Source organism: Symphalangus syndactylus, chromosome X, assembly GCF_028878055.3.
Source record: "Symphalangus syndactylus isolate Jambi chromosome X, NHGRI_mSymSyn1-v2.1_pri, whole genome shotgun sequence".
Classification (NCBI taxonomy): Eukaryota; Metazoa; Chordata; class Mammalia; order Primates; family Hylobatidae; genus Symphalangus; species Symphalangus syndactylus.
Window position 1 is genome coordinate 153343819 of NC_072447.2, and position 21071 is coordinate 153364889.

At 39.9% G+C, this 21071-nt stretch overlaps 1 protein-coding gene across 12 annotated transcripts in view; it reads right to left on the reverse strand.

Moving 5' to 3' along the window:
- The window catches only part of CD99L2 (CD99 molecule like 2), a 126451-nt gene that overhangs the window by 19029 nt on the left and 86351 nt on the right, over window positions 1-21071 (reverse strand). For 10 of the 12 annotated variants that reach the window (XM_063635326.1, XM_055267140.2, XM_055267139.2 and 7 more), the window contains 3 exons: window positions 10403-10471; window positions 10191-10274; window positions 8680-8745 (listed from right to left, as the gene is read on the reverse strand). The exons of 1 other annotated variant lie outside the window; for it this stretch is intronic. In XM_063635326.1, coding sequence (XP_063491396.1) covers window positions 8680-8745; window positions 10191-10274; window positions 10403-10471 — 219 coding nt within the window. The remainder of the gene's footprint in view (window positions 1-8679; window positions 8746-10190; window positions 10275-10402; window positions 10472-21071) is intronic. One more of the 12 variants, XM_055267146.1, reaches the window with a different exon arrangement.

Genomic DNA, 21071 nt, shown 5'->3' on the forward strand with positions numbered 1-21071 from the left:
TTTAAGTTTAAAACTTCTTGCAGTGAACACCCATATCCCCGGCACGCAGACCTGTAATTACCATTTTGCATCATTCACTTTATCACGTCTGCCATCCCTCTTGTCAATCAATCTTATTTTTGTGACACATGTCAAAGTTACAGACATCAGTATACCTCAGTCTATGGTTACCTAGCATTTTACATTTGCTTATGATTCCTTTTTTAAGGTAAAATTTACATACAGTGAAACACATAAATCTTCCACGTACCAGTGGATAACTTTTGACAGATGCACACAACTATGAAACCGAGACCCCTATCAAGACACAGAGCATAACCATCACCCCAGAAAGTGATGCCCAGTTGATCTTATTCACACACCTAACCACCGCAGCCACAGATCTCATTTCTATCATTATAGCTTAGTTTTGTCTGTAGTGGAACTTCATATAATTGGGCTCAAATAATACGTACTCTTTTTTCATTGGCCTCTTTTACTCAGCATATTGTTTTTGACATTTATCCATGCTGTCATATCAGTAACTCATCCCATTGTATAAACATACAAATGTATCACAGTTTGACAATCAATATTCCTATTGATACCTGGGTGTTTCCAAGTTTTGTTTTTGTTTTTCGCTACCGTAGATCAAGCAATGAGCATTCTTTTATAAGTCTTTTGTTGTTGGAAGGGGGCAGAACATAGCTCTCATTTCTCTTGAATAGGGAATGAAATTGCTGGGTCGCTAGGTAGGTCTATGTTCAGTTTTAGAAGAAACTTTACATCCCTACCAATGATGTATGAGAATTGCAGTCACTCCACATCTTCATCAACATTTGATACTACCTTTTAAATTTCAGTTATTCTGGAGGATGGGCTGTGGTATCTCATTGTGGTTTGATTTGTATTTCCCCAAAGAATAATGATTTTGGTTTTTTTAAAAAAATATTTTAGGTTCAGGGGTACATGTGCAGGTTTGTTATACAGGTAAATTGTGTGTCATGGGGATTTGTTGTATAGATTATTTCATCGCCTAGGTATTAAGCCTAGTATTCATTAGTTATTTTTCCCGATCCTTTCCCTCCTCCCACCCTCCACCCCCTGATAGGCCCCAGTGTGTGTTCCCCTCTATGTGTCTATGTGTTCTCATCATTTAGCTCCCACTTATAAGTGAGAACATGTGGTATCTGGTTTTCTGTTCCTTAGTTTGCTTAGGATAATGGCCTCCAGCTCCATCTATGTTGTTGCAAAGGACATGATCTCATTTTTTATGGCTGTGTAGTATTTCATGGTATATATGTACCACATTTTCTTCATCCAGTCCTCTGTTTATGGGCACTTAGGTTGATTCCATGTCTTTGCTACTGTGAATAGTGCTGCAATGAACATACACACGCATGTGTCTTTATGATAGAGCAATTTGTGTTTGGGTATATACTAAATAATGGCATTGCTGGGTCAAATGGTAATTCTGTTTTAAGTTCTTTGAGAAATCACCAAACTTTTTTCAACACAAGCTGAACTAATTTACATTCCCATCACCAGTGCATAAGTGTTCCCCTTTCTCCACAACCTTGCCAGCATTTATTTTTTGACTTTTTGATAACAGTCATTCTGACTGGTGTGAGAAGGTATCTCATTGTGGTTTTGATTTGCATTTCTCTAATGATTAGTGATGTTAAGCTTTTTTTCATATGCCTGTTGGCCACATGTATGTCTTCTTTTGAGAAATGTCTGTTCATGTCTTTTGCCCACTTTTTAATGGTATGGTTTGTTCTTTGCTAGAAAATTTGTTTAAGTTCCTTATAGATTCTGGATATCAGACCTTTGTTGGATGCATAGTTTGCAAATATTTTCTCGCATTCTATAGGTTGTCTGTTACTCTGTTTATAGTTTCTTTTGCTGTGCAGAAGCTCTTTAGTTTGATTAGCTCCCATGTGTCGATTTTTGTTTTTGTTGCAATTGCTTTTGGTGTCTTTGTCATGAAGACTTTGTCTTCTGACAAAGGTCCTATGTCCAGAATAGTATTGCCTAGCTTGTCTTCAGGGTTTTCATAGATTTGGGTTTTACATTTAAGTCTTTAATCCATCTTGAGTTGATTTTTGTATATGGCAAAAAGGTAGGGGTCCAGCTTCAATCTTCTGCATATGGCCAGCCAGTTATCCCAACACCATTTATTGAATAAAGAGTCCTAACCAACCCAAATGTCCATCAATGATGGACTGGATTAAGAAAATGTGGCACATATATGCCATGGAATACTATGCAGCCATAAAAAAGGATGAGTTCATGTCCTTTGTAGGGACATGGATAAAGTTGGAAACCATCATTCTGAGCAAACTATCACAAAGACAGAAAACCGAACACCGCATGTTCTCACTCATAGGTGGGAATTGAACAATGAGAACACTTGGACACAGGGTGGGGAACATCACACACTGGGGTCTGTTGTGGGGTTGGGGGAGGGAGGAGGGATAGCATTAGGAGATATGCCTAACGTAAATGACGAGTTAATGGGTACAGCAAACCAACATGGCACATGTATACATATGAAACAAACCTGCATGCTGTGTACATGTACCCTAGAACTTCAAGTATGAAAAAAAAAAAAGAGTCCTTTCCCCACTGCCTGTTTTGTCAATTTTGTTGAAGATCAGATGCTTGCAGGTCTGAGGCATTTTTTATATGTTCTCTATTCTGTTCCACTGGTCTATGTGTCTGTTTTTGTACCAGTACCATGCTGTTTTGGTTACTGTAGCAGGACACAATACAAAAAGAAAACGTCAGGCCGATATCGTTGATGAACACAGATGCAAAAATCCTCAACAAAATACCAGCAAATTGAATCCAGCAGCACATCAAAAAGCTAATCCAACACGATCAAGTAGGCTTTATCCCTAGGATGCAAGATTGGTTCAACACACATAAATTATTTTGAACATCATGTAACTTCCTTTGTGATGTGTCTGTTCAAATCCTATGCTCATTTTTTAATTGGACTGTTTGTTTTTTCATTGTTACACAGTATTTTTTAAACAGAGGAATGACAGGGTCAGATTCATGTTCTTGATGGTTCTCTCTTGCAGCTGCAAGGAGGACAAGCTGGAGCAAAGATACCAGTTAAGAGGTTAAGGTCACCACTCTTAACCGCTTAGCTGGTCATCCCAAGGGAGGGTGAAGATGGCCTGGGCTTGAGGGGAAATAAAGAGAAAGAATAATCTAGATTCAAAAGATACCAGGGAAAAGACTTCTGGCATGAGACAGTGAGGAGATCAACAAATCCTCTCCTCAAAAAGCAACTATAAACCTGGACAAAAAGTTAGTCATTTCAGGAAAGTCATTTGATTTCAGTAAAAACAGCTTCAGTCCATGGCATTTTTTAAAATTATACTTTAAGTTCTAGGGTACACGTGCACAACATGCAGGTTTGTTACATATGTATACATGTGCCATGTTGGTGTGCCACACCCATTAACTCGTCATTTAGCATTAGGTATATCTCCTAATGCTATCCCTCCCCACTCCCCCCACGCCACAACAGGCCCCAGTGTGTGCTGTTCCCCTTCCTGTGTCCGAGTATTCTCATCGTTCAATTACCACCTATGACTGAGAACATGCGGTGTTTGGTTTTTTGTCCTTGCGATAGTTTGCTGAGAATGATGGTTTCCAGCTTCATCCATGTCCCTACAAAGGGCATGAACTCTTCCTTTTTTATGGCTGCATAGTATTCCATGGTGTACATGTGCCACATTTTCTTAATCCAGTCTATCATTGTTGGACATTTGGCATTTTTACCCAAGGCTGCTCTCATTTTTCCCTTCCCTAAGTCTGTCGGCAGATTGTTCAACCGGAGCAAAAACCAGCAATAGTGTATGACTACTAGGTCATATGGCAAGTCTAGGTTGAACTTTATAATAAACTGTCAAGCTGTCTTCCAAAGTGGCCGTACCATTTTGCATTCTCACAAACAATGAATGAGCATTCTTGTTGCTCTGCATCCTCATCAGCAATTGATATTATCAGCTTTTTGGATTTTAGACATTCTAACAGGTGCGTAGTAGTATCTTGTTTTCATTTGTATTTCCCTAGTGAGAAATGACGTTGAATATCTTATTTTCCTATTTTATATTCTTCTTTGGTGAAATCTCTTCATATTTTTTCCCCATTTAAAAATTGGAGTTGAGTTCTTATTGTTGACTTTTATGAATTCTTTTTTTTTTTTTTTTTTGAGACGGTGTCTCGCTCTGTCGCCCAGACTGGAATGCAGTGGTGTGATCTCGGCTCACTGCAACTTCCGCCTCCCAGGTTCAAGTGATTCTCCTGCCTCAGCCTCCCTAGTAGCTGAGACTACAGGCACATGCCACCACGCCCAGCTAATTTTTTGTATTTTTAGTAGAGATGGGGTTTCACCATGTTAGCCAGGATGGTCTCGATCTCCTGATCTCATGATCCACCCACGTCAGCCTCCCGAAGTGCTGAGATTACAGGCATGAGCCACCGCACCCGGCCTATGAATTCTTTATATCATCTGAATAAAAGTCCTTTATCAGGTATATGATTTTGCAAATATTTTCTCCAAATCTGTGGCTTGTCTTTTTCTTTTCTTCATAGTGCTGTTCATAGAACAAAAGTATGAAGTATTATGTGTATGTCTACACAGAAACCTGTATGTAATGTTTAAAAATGTTTATAGCTGGGCGCAGTGGCTCACACCTGTATCCCAGCATATTGGGAAGCCAAGGCAGGAGAATCATCTGAGCCCAGGAGCTCGAGACCACCCCGGGCAACATAGCAAGACCCCATCCCTAGAAAAATTTTAAAAGTTAGTCAAGTATGGTGGTGCGTATCTATGGTCCCAGATACTCAGGAGGCTGCGGTGGGAGGATTGCTTGAGCTCAGGAGGTCAATGCTTCAGTGAACTGTGTTTGCATTACTGCACTCCAGGCTAGGCAATGGAGTGAGATCCTATCTCAAAAAAAAATATTTATAGCAGCTTTATTCATATTCACTCCAGACTGGAAGCAACCAAGATGTCCTTCAGCAGGTGAATGGATAAACAAAGTGGTACATCCATACAATGGGATATTGTTCAATGCTAAAAAGAACAAACTACCAAGCTATGAAAAAACTTTAAATGCATATTGCTAAGTGAAAGAAGCTAGTCTGAAAAGCCTATATACTGTATGGCTCCAATTATATGGCATCCTGGATAAGGTAAAACTATAGAGAAGTAAACAAATCAGTGGTTGCACTAATAGAAAATAGATTAGGGTTGAGGGAAGGGGGAGTGGCTATCAAGGGCATGTACAGAAGTCCTTGCATGGTGAGGAAACACTTCTGTATGGTACTTGGGTGGTGGACATGTGACTCTATGCATTTGCCAAAACCCATAGAACTATATGTTACAAAGAGTGAACTTTAATTGCCTACAAGCAAAAGAACAAAACATCAACCAGGTGGGTGGGGGATTCCCAGGATGGAATGCAGACTATGACAAATGAATCTAACTGCATTATAAATGGGTGGCATAACTGTACTGAATGGATGAGGAAGGTAAAGGAACCGACCTAGGTAACTTTGAAAAACAGTATTTTGACTGGAAACTGTAAGGTAAAGACAAAAGAAACTGAACATAAACACTGGACTCTAGTTGGTAAAGTTGTTTCTCCTGGGGGTATGTATACCTGAATTGAGTAAGATAGTAAATGAATGACAGGTAGTAGGAGCTAGGTGTCTCACTCTCAGAGAGGAAAGTTATAGGTAAGCAAGGAAGATCAAAATAATCCTTCTGGCACTGGATTACAGTTGGAGATATAAGTATGAAGTCATGTTTAGGTTATACACCTGCTGATGGTTAAAAGAAATTATTTTGGATATGTGTGTATATATGGTGTTATGTATTGAACATTTGTACCCCTTCTCTCAAGGTCATATGTTGAAGTCCTAACCTCCAATGTGATGGTATTAGGAGGTGGGGTCTCTGGGAGTTAATTAAGTCATGAAGGTCGACTCCTCATGATAGGATTAGAACCCTTATAAGAAGAGACACCAGAGCTTTCTCCCCACTCTGTCCTCTCCACTAATCAGGGACACAACAAGAAGACAGCCATCTCCAAAACAGGATGCAGATCCTCACTAGATACTGCATCTATCCATGACTTGATCTTGGACTTCCCAGCCTCTAGAACTGTGAGAAACAAATGTCTGTTGCTTAATTATCACCCAGCCTGAAGTAAGACACATGGGTTAGGATATATACATATATTTCCTATTTCCTATCTCTGTCTGCTTAGACAGTCTAGAAGTAGCAATATACCACTAAGCAATGAATACTCAGATCTTGGTTTCTAATACCATTCTCTTTCCCAGTGAAAGAGAATGACATACAGAATTGGACACCAGGGAAATAAATCCAAGAGGCAACAGTGTTCAGAAAGAAGCAGTGAATGAGACCAGTCAATGAGTGAGAAAGGGCCCAGGAGGAAAGAATGTTAAGGAGCAGGTGATCATCAAATGCTACAGAGGCCACACAGGACAGAGGGCTGTGACCATCAGGAAGCCATTGGGAACCACAGTGGGAGTAGGGGCTTGCATACTCTAGGGTATACATGGCAGGGGGGCCATGAAGAGTTGAAACATCGGCCTCAAATTTCTCAAAGTGCTATGGAAAGCAGTCTGTTGGCGGAAATTGGGAACAATCAGAGTCCTGCCCAGGCTAGGCAGGAAGGAAATAAGGGCGGAGGAGGAGGGCTTATAGGTCATCACCTTCTTAGAGAAAGGCAATAGGACCTGTTGACAAAAGACTGTCATCGTTACCTATAGGCAAAATGTGGGGCTTCTACAGGGTCAGTAAGAGGTCTTCCTGAGAAAAAAATCCATAACAAATAATGTATTGTTTCAAAAATACACTCTAAAATATAGCTGAATCTATGTGCCTAAGACCCAAGCCTGAAAAATGCATTAATTAGGATTCTTTTCATGCTGAAGATCATAATTTATTGAAATGTGGTGTTTTACCTTTGCTCACAGCATTAGCATATTTTTGTGTAAAGGACAGTGACTGAGAATTCCATGGTGTGCTGATCATAACCATGTTTCAGTTCCACACTTGTCCTTTTTTCCACGACCCCCTTTATCTTCTTTTCCTGACACCTATAATGGCAGAGGGTATAACTTAAGCTAACAATTGATTATTCTTTACAAGAGAAGTTCAAATATGAGCCTAATTAAAGAATTCCTGAACACTTCTTCCTTGCTAAAACATGCACTTTTAATAAGCAAAAGCCCCTGACATGCCATTCAGACTTTCATTCATGTGTGTGCTTACACGTGTGCCTACTGCTCTCATTTCACCATCTGGAAATACCACTTATCACCCAGAAGTAATTGGCTAATTTGCTGGATTTGCCCTTTAAATGTTCCATGTTCTCCTGACACCTGTGGGTTTCATTTAGAGGCTTTTTGCGCTTTTTAGTAGAGATGACTCTGTCTGGAAAGGTGTTTTGAAGGATAAATTTAACTGTGGTATCCTTTAATCGGAAGAGAACACTATTCCCATATGAAAGGCACGCCGTTCTTGCGAAAAAAGAGCAAACACTAGTAACCACAGCCAAGACTGTGGGGAGTGTATCAGGGTTACAACCAGATACACCCATAACTTGTCACACTTATAACCGGGTGTAACAGCAATTTGCCATTGCAACAGGTTACAACCAGAGTTACCACCACAACTTACCATCGTAACATGTTGCTATCACAACAGATTACAATCACAAGTTACAATCACAACAGGTTAAAACCACAAGTTACAATCACTAGCTTGCCTTGCCACATCAACAAATCTGGCTAATATTCCCTCCAGACTTGATGTATACTATGATAAAAGGCTGAAATCTTTGGTACTTCGGGGAATTAACACTATCTGGCCTTGGGGAGGACATGACTATTCTCGGGTAACATAAGGGAACTTCTTTGTGGTGATGGAACAGTTCTGCCTCCTAATTATGGTAATGGTTACTCAAATCTACACACATAACATTTTATAGACCTACCCATACTCGCTCACACACGCATATCTGAATGCATGCAAAATCTGATGAAATCTGAACAAAGTCTGTAGCTGACTTAACAGTACTGTACTAATGTTGACTTCCTGGTTTTGACAATGACTATGGTTACGTAAGGAGAAGCTAGGTGAAGTGTACACAGGAACTCTCTTGAACTATTTTTACAACTTCTTGTGAGAACCATTTCAAAATAAAAAGGTATTTTAAAAGATATCTGACTTGCTATGGGTCTCTCAAAAAAATGCTTGTCATGATGACTTTGCTCCTCCCATCCCAAGAGTGAGTGAGTCTCTTGAGGTTGAGAGGGCTGTTTTCAGAGTCCACTGGCCCCCAGTTATTATCATTGGTGGTGTTGCCTTGGCAAATAGGCTTCAGCCAGCATGAAACGTTAACCTATCAGCACTGCTGCTTAAGGAACATCAGGGGAAATGTGGCGCTTTTCCAAGATGGCTTATAAATCCCGCCCCCCCCCGAACTGCATGGCTCACATCATTCCAAATGAACCCCAGTTGGCAGGCTGGGATGTCTGGGAACTACCACTCATTTCCCAGAGGCTCAATTAATCTGGTTGCTGCATAATCACCTTTTTCACCAGAATAAGGGTTGTGTTGGCACAAATCAATGCTCCTACCTTTACCCTTGTCAGGTTTGTATTCTCCACCCCCTACTATGTCTTCAAGATCCTTGTCTGAAAAACCTGGAGAAAATAAAACATACATTTCAATGACAAGAAAAAAAAATCAGCAACAAGAAACTTGTGTTAATGTTGCCCAAGATTCAGAAAGTCATTGCCAGTTCCACTTAAGAATACCCTTGATGAAATTCTAAGAGGTCCCCCCAGACCCCCTCCCACTGGTGTACATGTCCCACAAAATGTCCCACCACTCTGAGTGTGAGTGGAACCATGGATAGGATGGCTATCACTCCCATGATTAGGTTAGATTACATGCCAAAGGTGTTGGGATTTTGCAGAGGTAATTAAGGTACCAAATCAATTTGACTTTGCATTCATCAAAAAGGAGATTATCCTAGATGGGCATGACTTAATCAGGTGATATCCTCAAAAGCAGGTTCAGGCCTTCTCTGAGCTCAGACATGAGAAGCAACAGAGTCAGTCGGTCTCTCCTCCTTTCTCCCCCTACCAACCCCTCTGTTGGTCATTCTCCTGCTGGTCTTGAAGCAGCAAGCAGTCATTATTTCTATAGCTGCAAGGGAATGTACTGTCAACAACCACTTGAGCTTGGAAGGGAACCCAACCTCAGACGAAACCCCAGCCCTCACCAACACCTTGACTGCAGCTATATGAGCTCCTGAGCAGAAAACTCAGCTTAGCTGTTCCTCAACTCCGGACCAGAGGAAACAGTGAGATAATAAATGGGTGTTGTCTTAACTCAGAGTTTCTGATTTTTGTTATGCAGCAAGGAAACTGACACAAGGAAGCAGAAAATTTATGAACGGGTAAAAGGTCCACTAGAAGGACAAGAGAGTCCCACGGAACCAAGTGTGAAAAGTTCACTGATAGAGTTTCACACTCCACACTACACTTAACCTGTAAGAAACAACCGCTTTTGTTGGGGCCAAGTTTTGGTGTCCTATCCGAGAGATTATCCACAAGGATCTGAAAAGTCTGTGAAAATATTCCTCCCTTTCCCCACTGCATATGGGTGTGAGGCCAGATTTCCTTCATATACTTCAACCAAAACAACATCTCACGATGGAATAAAGTGCCTGTGAGAATCCAGCTGCTTCCATCCAGCCAGACATGAGAGAAATCTGCAAAAATGTAACAGCATGCCGCTCTCCTCAATATAAGTTTTTATCTTGCCAAACATAGTTATTTCTCATAAAAATATTACTTATGTTAAATGTATGGGTTTAGTGTTGTTCATTTTAGATTGATTAATACAGTCTTTCGGTTTTAAATTCTAAGATGATGAGTTTTGATAAACGTGACCCACATAAGCAAAACCTCTCTTGAGATCTCAATGATTTTGGGAGTCCTGAGACCAAAAAAGTTTGAGTGCCACCATTACAGGGTTCTCCAGTGGCTTGAAGTGCCTCCAGCTCTGCTAGGCCCAGGCTGGCTCTGGCTTTGTGGGATGATGTAATTAATGAGACAGAACCAGACCAGGTGGGACTCACCTCCTCCTCCAGCATTCGGTCTCCTGCGGCCATCATCTCGATCATTTCGATCATCCAGGGCATCAGCCAAGTCAAAATCATTTCCTTCGTGGGACCCCAAAATAAAAGAAATACTCAATTAGTTCATCTATGGGTAGCTCATTTGGATCCTGTCTCAGAGGGAGCCCCATGGGATCCTTCCCTTACTGCTCTCCTCAGAGCGGCCACCTTACCTAAAGTATTTGCTGGAGCTCTGGTGGTTACGGGTCTCTTGGTTGTGGTGGTTACATGGTTCCATCTCTCTAAAAGGGGAAGGGAGGACAGCAAAGGGAGCACATTTAGGAACAAAATGCAGCAGCCATTCATGGCTCAGGGAAGTCATATCATGAATATTCTTGTCTTGGTCCTTGAGGCTCCTATAGGACCTGTACAGAATCACTTTGAGATGGATGACAAAGAGATATAAAAGGCTTAAATGAGGTAGGTTCTGTTCACTTTTCTTCAGGGGATAGGGGTTATCAGGCAGACATAGTCCCACATGTGGCCAGGTAAGTGGTAAAGCTGGGACTTGAGCCGGGATCTGCGGGAGATGACCACATGGACCGAGGAGTTCTAGAGCTTGAGCATGAGCGAGTGCTTGAGAGCTCCAAGCCTTCGTTCCACCACCATCAACCTGGCACTTGAACTATAGCTAATCCTGCCCAGGGATGGACAGATTGAGGTTGCATTCCCAGTGGACTGTGGTAGTATCTTATACACGGAAAGTGGTTACAACACACGTATATATAATTTTATATAACTGTGGTTACTGTTATAAATATCAGGTCTCTGGGCCCAACCAGATTCCTTTCAAATATGGACTCCTTTCACACCAATTACACAGATGGCATTCATGAATTTTCCAAATGATTCTTTTCTTGAACTTCAGAAGACTGTGCTGTAACTGTTCCCACTATTGAAGTTAATAGAGGGAAAAGACAGAGACAGTGCTATATACAGCAAGCACCTGGGAGAGAAACAGCAATGTATGTAGGGAAAAAACCTATGTGGGGAAAAAACCTAAATGAGTTCTACAGAGCAATAATGTGATATCCAAACTGCCTAGGGACATTTAAATGTATTGCCTATCATTTTTCAATAGACCTTCGGTGTTGTCTGTGGATCAAAGAAATGCAGGTCTGAATCTTCTGCAAAGAAAGTATAAAAACAATACGGTAAGTCAAGTCATGACCCAATAGTCCTCAGATGGAATGAAGAGGGATATTATAAAATGATAAAAGGATCAATCCACCAGGAAGACATAACAATCCTGAATGTGTGTGCACCTAACAATAGAGTGTCTAGACACATTAAGTAAAACCTGATAGAGCTAAAAGGAGAAATAAGCAAATGCACATTTATAGTTGGGGTCTTCAACATTCCACTCTCAGCAATTGGTAGAACTACTAGACAGAAAATCTACAAGGATATTGAAGAAGTGAACAATAATCAACCAATGGGATTTAATTGGCACAACAAGACACACCAGCCAATTACAGCAGAGTAAACAATTGTTTAAGCACTCACAGAATATTCACCTGAGATCATATTCTGAACCAGGAAATAAACTTCAACAAATTTAAAAGTATTAAAATTATGCAGAGAGGTATCATTGATTATACTTAATTCAAATTAGAAACACAGAAGAAACAACAGAAAACAAGAAAATGTCTAAACATTTGGATATTAAACAATATATTTCTAAATAAAACAAGGGTCAAACAAAAAGTTTCAAAGGAAATTTTAAAAAATACATAGAACTGTGTGAAAATGAAAACACAACATAGCAAAATATGTGGGATCTAAAGCAGTGCAGAGAGAAGTTTATAGCACTCAATGCATAAGTGAGATATGAAGAAGAGCCTCAAATCAATAATCTAAGTTACTAATTCAAGATGCTAGAAAAAGAAGCTAGCTAGATACTAGAAAAACAAAACCAAAGCAAGCAGATGGAAATAATAAACACAAGAGCAGAGATCCATGAAACTGAAAATAGTAATGCAATAGTAAAAAAAACAAAAAATCAATAAAACCAAAAGCTTATTTATATAGTAAAAAGAGATAAACCTCTAGCCTTACTAACAAACATAAAAGTTAAAAAAGATGATATGCCAATAAAAGGACTGAAATGGGACATTGTAGATCTTGCAACCATTAAAAGAATAATAATGGAATAATATGAACATTTTTTAGCTCACATATTTGACAACTTGGAAGAAATGGACCAATTTCTCAAAAACCACCAACTATCAAAATACAACCTAATCCTGTGTTCATGGATTAGAAGACATTAAATTGTTAAAATTGCAATGCATACTATCTAAAGCAATCTACAGATTCAGTGGAATCCCTACCAAAATCCCAGTGACATTTGCTGCAGAAATAGACAAATTCATCCTAAAATTCACATGGAATTTCAAGGAATCTCAAATAGCCAAAACAATCTAGAAAAAGAACATAGAAGATTCACACTTCCTGATTTTAAAACTTACTACAAAACTACAAATATCACAACACGTGTGGTACTGACATCAAGAACAGACATACAAACCAATGAAATATAATAGGAAGCCCAGAAATAGGCCGGGTGCAGTGGCTCACGCCTGTAATCTCAGCACTTTGGGAGACTGAGGTAGGTGGACTGCTTGAGCCCAGGAGTTCAAGACCAGCCTGGCAACATTGTGAAATCCCATCTCTACAAAAAATACAAAAAATCAGCCAGGTGTGGTGGCATGCACCTGTGGTTCCAGCTACTTGAGAGGCTGAGATGGAAAGATCACTTGAGCCCAGGTGGAGGCTGCAGTGAGCCGTGACCACACCACTGTACTCCAGCCTAGGCAACAGAGTGAGACCCTGTCAAAAAAAAAAAAAAAAAGGAAGAAGGAGGAGGAGGAGGAAGGGAGGGAGGGAGGGATGGAAGGAAGGAAGGAGAAAGGGAGGAAAGAAGGGAAGGAAGGGAAAGGGGAGAAAGGAAAGGAAAAGGGAAAGGAAATGAGGAAGGAAGGAAGCAAGCCAGCCCAGATATAAAACCTTGCATATACGGTCACCAGATTCTCAACAGCATGTCAAGACCATTCGATGGGAGAAAAGATAGTCTTTTCAACAAATGGTGCTGGGAAAATTGGATATCCACATGCAAAGGAATGACTTTGGACCCTGACCTATACTATATACAAAAATTAACTCAAAATAGATAGAAGATTCTTAGACATGCTGGCATGAAATAAAGAAACAGTTCAAAGACCTAAATATAAAAGCTAAAACTATAAAACTCTCAGGAGAAAACATTATGAAAAAGTTTCATGATATTGGATTTGATGATGATTTCCTGGACATGATACCAAAAGCATAGGCAACATCAACAACAAAAACAAAATAAATAAATTGATCTTCATCAAAATTTAAAACTTTTTTTGAGACACGGTCTCACTCTGTCACCCAGGCTGGCTGGAGCGCAGTGGCACAATCATGCCACTCGCTGCAACCTCAGCCTTCCAGACTCAAGTGATCCTCTTATCTTAGCCTCCTGAGTAGCTAGGACTACAGGCGTGCACCACCATGCCCAGCTAATTTTTGCATTTTTTGTACAGACAGGGTTGCCCCATGTTGGCAAGGCTGGTCTCAAACTCCTGGGCTCAAGCCATCCACTTGCCTTGGCATCCCAAAGTGCTGGGATTATAGGCATGTGCACCATGCCCAGCCTAAAATTAAAAACTTTTGTGCATCAAAGGACAACATCAAGAGAGTAAAAAGATAACTCACAAGAATGGGAGAAAATATTTACAAATCTTACATCCAATAAGGGATTAATATCCATACTATATAAAGAACTTATACAAGTCAACAACAACAAAAACCCTGATTTTAAGGCTAGGCACAGTGGCTCACGCTTGTAATCCCAGAACTTTGGGAGGCTGAGGCACGTGGATTACTTGAGTCCAGAAGTTCAAGACCAGCCTGGACAACATGGTGAAACCCTGTCTCTACCAAAAAAAAAAAAAAAAAAAACACACACACACACAAATTAGACAAGTGTGGTGGCACACCTGTAGTCCCACCTCAGGAGGCTGAAGTAGGAGGACTGCTTGAGCCCGGAGGCGGAGGTTGCAGTAAGCTGAGATCATACAACTGCACTCCAGACTGGGTGACAAAGCAAGACCTTGTCTCAAAAAAAAAAAAAAAAAAAAAAGGAAAAAAAATGGTTTAAAATGGGCAAAGGACTTGAATAGGCCTATATCTTCAAAGAAGATACACGAAAGACCAAATAAGCACATGAAAAGCTGCTCAGTGACACTAGTCATTAGGGATATGCAGATAAAAACTGCAATGAGATACCAGTTTGCGCCCATTAGGATGGCTATTATTAAAAGAAAAATGAAAAATTACAGGTATTGGTGAGGACATGAAGAAATTGGAACCCTGGTATATTGCTGGTGGGAACGTAAAATAGTGCAGCTGCTGTGGAAAACAGTTTGGCACTTCCTCAAAATGTGAAACAGAGTTACCATATGATCCAGCAATTCCACTTCTAGGTCCATACCCAAATGAATTGAAAGCAGAGACTCTAACAGCTATCTGTACGCCAGTGTTCCTAACAGCATTATGCACAACAGCCAAAAGGTGGAAACAACACGGATGGCCATCAACATATAAATGGATAAACAAAATATGGTATATACATATAATGCAATATTAATCAGCCTTAAAAGAAAGAAACTCTGGTACATGCTGCAACATGGATAAACCTAGAAAGCATTACATTAAGCAAAATAAACCAGACACAAAAGAACAAATATTGTGCAATTCTGCTTATAAGAGGTCCCTAGAATGGGCAAATTCTTAGAGACAGAAAGTATAATAGAGGTTACCAAGGGCTAGGAGTAAGGAGAAATGAGGAGTTACTGTTGCATGGGTATAGGGTTTCTAACTGGGCTGATGAAAAACTTTTGGAAATGATCATGGTAATAGCTGCACAACATTGTGAACACCGATGATCCTCCATATCCATAGGTTCCGCATCCAGAATCATGTGTTTGACTAACCATGGATCAAAATATTCAAAGAACAAAAAACAAAAAATAATACAACTATAAAAATAATATAAATTTTTAAAATACAGTATAATAACTACTTATATAGCATTATATTGTATTAGGTATTATAAGTAATCTGGAAATGATTTAAACTATATGGGAGGATATGTGTAGGTTATATGCAAATACTACGCCATTTCATATCAGAGAATTGAACATCAAAGGCTTTCGGTATTTGCAGGGGGTCCCAGAACCAATGCCCAGCAAATACTAAAGGAGGGACAAATGTCTACTAAGTACCACTGAATTATACACAACAGTAAATTTTATATGTATGCTTACCACAATAATAAAAAACTCAGCTGGGCGCGGTGGCTCACACCTGTAATCCCAGCACTTTGGGAGGCCGAGGCGGGTGGATCACCGGAGTCAGGAGTTCGAGATCAGCCTGACCAACATGGAGAAACCCCGTTTCTACTAAAAATATAAAATTAGCTAGGTGTGGTGGTGCATGCCTATAATCCTGGCTACTCGGGAGGCTGAGACAGGAGATTCGCTTGAACCTGGGAGGCGGAGGTTGCGGTGAGCCGAGATCACGCCATTGCACTCCAGCTTGGGCAACAAAAGTGAAACTTTGTCTCAAAAAAACAAAAACAAAAACAAAAACAAAAAAACCTCAACCTCCAGGACTTGGTGATTTACCTGGAGAGTTCTACCAAACATTTAAAAAGGAATTATCACCAATTGTATACAATCTCTTCCAGAAAGGAGACAAGAGGAAATACTTTCCATTCATTTTGTAGGGTCAGTATTACCCTGGTAACAAACACAGATAAAGACCTGTATTAGTTCGTTTTCACACTGATATAAAGATACTGCCTGAGACAGGGTAATTTATAAAGAAAAAAGGTTTAATTGACTTACAGTTCCTCATGGCTCGGGAGGCCTCAGAAAACTTAGCGGAAGGCAAAAGAGAGATAGGCATCTTCTTCACAAGGTGGTAGGAGAGAGAGAGGAGCAAAGCGGGAACTGCCAAACACTTTAAAAATCATCAGCTCTCGTGAGAATTCACTCACTATCGTGAGAACAGCATGAGGAACCATCCCCATGATCCAATCACCTTCCACCAGGTCCCTCCCTAGACATCTGGGGATTACAATTCGAGATGAGATTTGGGTGGGGACACAGAGCCAAACCATATCAAGACCTTATTTTAAAAAAAAAACAACATATAGACTAATGTCTCTCATCAATTTACATGCCAAATCTTCAACAAAATATTAGCAAACAGAATAGAATGTATAAAGAGAATTAAACAGCATGAAAAATGGAATTTATTCCAGTCAGGCAAGTTGGATCAATACTTGAAAATCAGTCAATGTAATCTACCCTGTCAACAGGCCAAAGAAGACAAATCATATATCAATGGGCATGAAAAAATCTAACACCCATTTATGGAAAAAAAAATACTTTCAGCAAATTAGAAATAAAGGGGAAGTATCTCAACTTCATAAAGAACATCTAGAAAACACCTATAGCTATCGTCAGACTTAATGGTGAAAGACTGAATGCTCTTTCTTTAAGGTCTGAAACAGCAAGGACATCACTCTTACCACTCTTATTTAACATGGTACTGAAATGTCTAGCATTGCAATATGAAAAAATATATACAGATTGGAAAGGAAGAACTATATATGTTTCTATTTGCAGATGATATGATCGTGTACGTAGAAAATTCCAAGAAATCTACAAAAAATTTCTAGAACTAATAAGTGAGTTCAGCAAGGTCTCAGGATACAAGTTCAACAATACTGATCACATATAATAGCAGTGAACATATCAAACCCAAAATTAAAAAGTCACTGACATTCACAATTGCTCCAAAGAAAATATTTAGGATGGGATGGTGGCTCACGCCTATAATGCCAGCACTTTGAGAGGCCAAAGCGGGCAGATCACCTGAGCTCAGGAGTTTGAGACCAGCCTGGGCAACATGGTGAAATCTCATCTTTACTAAAAATACAAAAATTAGCCAGGTGTGGTGCTATGTGCCTGTAGTCCCAGCTACTTGGGAGGCTGAGGTGGGAGAATCTTGCTTGAGCCGGGGAGGTGGAGGCTGCAGTGAGCCAAGATCACACCACTGCACTCCAGCCTGGGCGACAGAGCGAGACTCAGGCTCAAAAAAAAAAGAAAAGACAATTTTTTTTTTTTTTTTTTTTTTGAGACAGAGTCTCGCTCTGTCGCCCAGGCTGGAGTGCAGTGGCGTGATCTCGGCTCACTGCAAGCTCTGCCTCCCAGGTTCACGCCATTCTCCTGCCTCAGCCTCCACGCCCAGCTAATTTTTTGTATTTTTAGTAGAGACGGGGTTTCACTGTGTTAGCCAGGATGGTGTCATCTCCTGACCTCATGATCTGCCCACCTCAGCCTCCCAAAGTGCTGGGATTACAGGCATGAGCCACCGCTTTTTTTTTTTTTTTTCCCTGAGACAGAGTCTCACTTTGTCGCCCAGGCTGCAGGGCAATAGCGGGATCTCAGCTCACTGCAAACTCCACCTCCCGGGTTCAAACAATTCTCCTGCCTCAGCCTCCTGAGTAGCTGGGATTACAGGTGTGTGCCACTACACCCCGCTAATTTTTGTATTTTTATTAGAGACGGGGTTTCACCATGTTGGTCAGGCTGGTCTCAAACTCCTGACCTCGTGATCTGCCTGCCTCGGCCTCCCAAAGTGCTGGGATTACAGGCGTGAGCCACCACGCCCGGCTAGAAAAGAAAATATTTAAACATACATTTAAACATGTACAGGATCCTCTATACTGAAAATTACAGTGTTCTCAAGAAAAGACATCAACGAAGACATAAATCAGTTGAGAGACATACTGTATTAATGGATTAGAAGACTCCACAAAGTAAAAATGTCAACTGTCCCAAAATGGATCTATGTTTAATACACATCCTATCATAATCCCAGTAAGTTTTTTTCTAGACTAGGCAAAGACAAACTTAATCTACAATTATATGAAAAGGCACAGGCCCTAGAAGAGCCTTAAAAGAACTTGACAAAGCAGAATAAAGTGGAACAAATAACTCTAACCAATATTAAAGCTGAATTTATAGTTATAGTAATCAGGACTGTGGCAGAGGGACAGACAGACAGATCAATCAAACAGAATGAAGAGCCCAAAAAGACCCCAAATACACTCAAGTGATTCTTGATAAAGGTACAAAAGCAATTTGATAAAGCATAGTCTTTTGAACAAATGGTGCTGGAGTAACTGGGCATCAACAGGTAAAAACAATGAATCTCAACCTAATCCTCACACCTTATTAAAAATGAGCTCAAAATGGATGATCATTTTTACTTAAAGTTATGAAACTTCAAAAGAAAACATAAAAAAAACTTTGGGACTGAGAGCTTGGTAAAGAGTTCACACAATTGACAACAAAGCCACGTTTCATAAAAAGAAAAATTGATACATCCACCTTGTGAAAATTAAAACATTTCCTCTGTAAAAGACCTGGTTAAGAAGATGAAAATATTCCATTTTCAACAATGGACAGGTCATCCAGACAGAAAAATCAACAAGGAAACAGTGGGCCAGGACAACACTCTAGACCAAACGGACCTAACAGACATACACAAAACATTCTATCCAACAGCAGCAGAATACACATTCTTTTCAAGCACACATGGAACATTCTCCAGGATAGGTCACATGTTAGGTCACAGAAAAGGTCTTAATAAATTTAACAAGATTGAAATCATATCAAGTGTCTTTTCCACCCACAATGGTACAAAACTAGAAGTTTGAACAGAGAATTGGAAAATTCACAAATGTGTGGAAATTGAACAACATTCTCCTGAACAACCAATGGGTCAAAGAAGAAATCAAAAGAGAAATCAAAAAAATTCTTGAGACAAATAAAAATAGAAACACAACATATCAAAACTTATGAGATGCAGCAAAAGCAGTCCTGAGAACTTTATAGCAATAAATGCCAACCTAAACAAAAAACAAAGATCTCACCAGGCACGGTGGCTCATGCCTGTAATCCTAGCACTTTGGGAGATCATGGTGGGCAGATCACAAGGTCAGGAGTTTGAGAACAGCCTGACCAAGAGACCAGCCTGGCCAACACGGTGAAACCCTATCTCTAGTAGAAACAAATGAAATAAGTAACAGAAGAACAACAAAGTCTATAGAAACAAAAGATGGTTTTTGAAAAGATCAACAAAATTGACAAACCTTTAGCAAGACTGACAAAGAAAAAGAGAGAGGACTCATTACTGAAATGAGAAATGAAAGAGAGGATATCACTGATGACTTAATAGAAATAAAAAGGATTTTAAGGGAATATCATTGACAAAAGTATGCCAATAAATTGGATAGCCTAGATGAAATGGACAAACTCCTAGAAAGATATAAACTACTGAAGCTGACCCAAGAAGAAATAGAAAATCTGGCCAGGCGTGGTGGTTCATGCCTGTAATCCCAGCACTTTGGGAGGCCGAGGCAGGAGGATCACCTGAGCGCAGGAGTTCGATAACAGCCTAGGCAACGTTGTGAGACCCTGTCTCTATTAAATTAAATAAAAAAAAATAAAAATAAAACTGAAACTCTACTAAAAATACAAAAATTAGCCAAGTGTGGTGGCAGGTGCCTGTAATCCCAGGAGGTGGAGGTTGCAGTGACCTGAGATAGCGCCATTGCACTCCAGCCTGGGCGACAGAGCGAGACTCTGACTCAAAATAAACAAACAAACAAACACAAAGATCTCAAATAAACAACCTAGCTTTACAACTCAAAGAAAATTAGAAAAAAAAAAAAAACTGAACTCATAGAAGCATAGAGCAAAATATTGGTGGCCAGGGGCTGGGGTGGGGAGTAGGGAGATGCTAGTCAAAGGGTGCAAAGTTTCAGTTAGACAGGAAGAATAAGTTCTGGAGATTTATTATAGAGCAGGGTGACTATAGTTAATAATAATATATTATATACTCAAAAATTGCCAAGAGAGTAGATCTTGAATGTTCTCACCACAAAAACATGTTGGTAATGTCTTAACAAACTAAACCTATAACAACCACACAACCCAGCACTCACATAACTTAGCATTTATCCCATAGAAATGAAGAGTCATATTCACATAAGAACGTATATATAAGTGCTTATAATAGTCAAAAACTGGGAGCAACCCAGATGACCTTCAAAAAGCAAATGGTTAAACAAACTATGGTACGTTCACACCATGAAATACTGTTCAGCGAGGAAAAGCAACAAATTATTGATATATGCGATGACTCGGAAGGATCTCAAGGGAATTATGTTGAGTGAAAAAAGCCAGTCCCAAAACAGTATATACTCTATGATTCCATTTTTGAAATTGCCAGATGCTACAGATGGAGAACAAATTAATGGTTGTCAGGGGTTAGAGACAGGCAAGGAGTGGGTGGCAAGAGGGGGTGTCTGTGTTTATAAAAGGGCAACAAGAGGGATCTTTGTGGTGATGAAATAGTTCTGTCTAGACTATTGTGGTAGATACACATACCCACACAAGTGATAAAACTGCATAGAAGTAAACACACACACACTCAGTAGAAGTAAAACTGAGGAAATTTGAATAAGATCACCAGACTATATCAATGTCAATATCTTGGTTGTGATCTTATACTATAGTTTTGCAGGATGTTACCACTGGGGGAAACTGGGTATGGGGTGCATAGGATCTCTCTGTATTATTTCTTACAACTTCATGTGAATTTACAATTACCTCAGAATTAAAAGTCAAATTATCACGATTTGAGCATCAAGGTAATTTCGTGTTTTTTGAGACT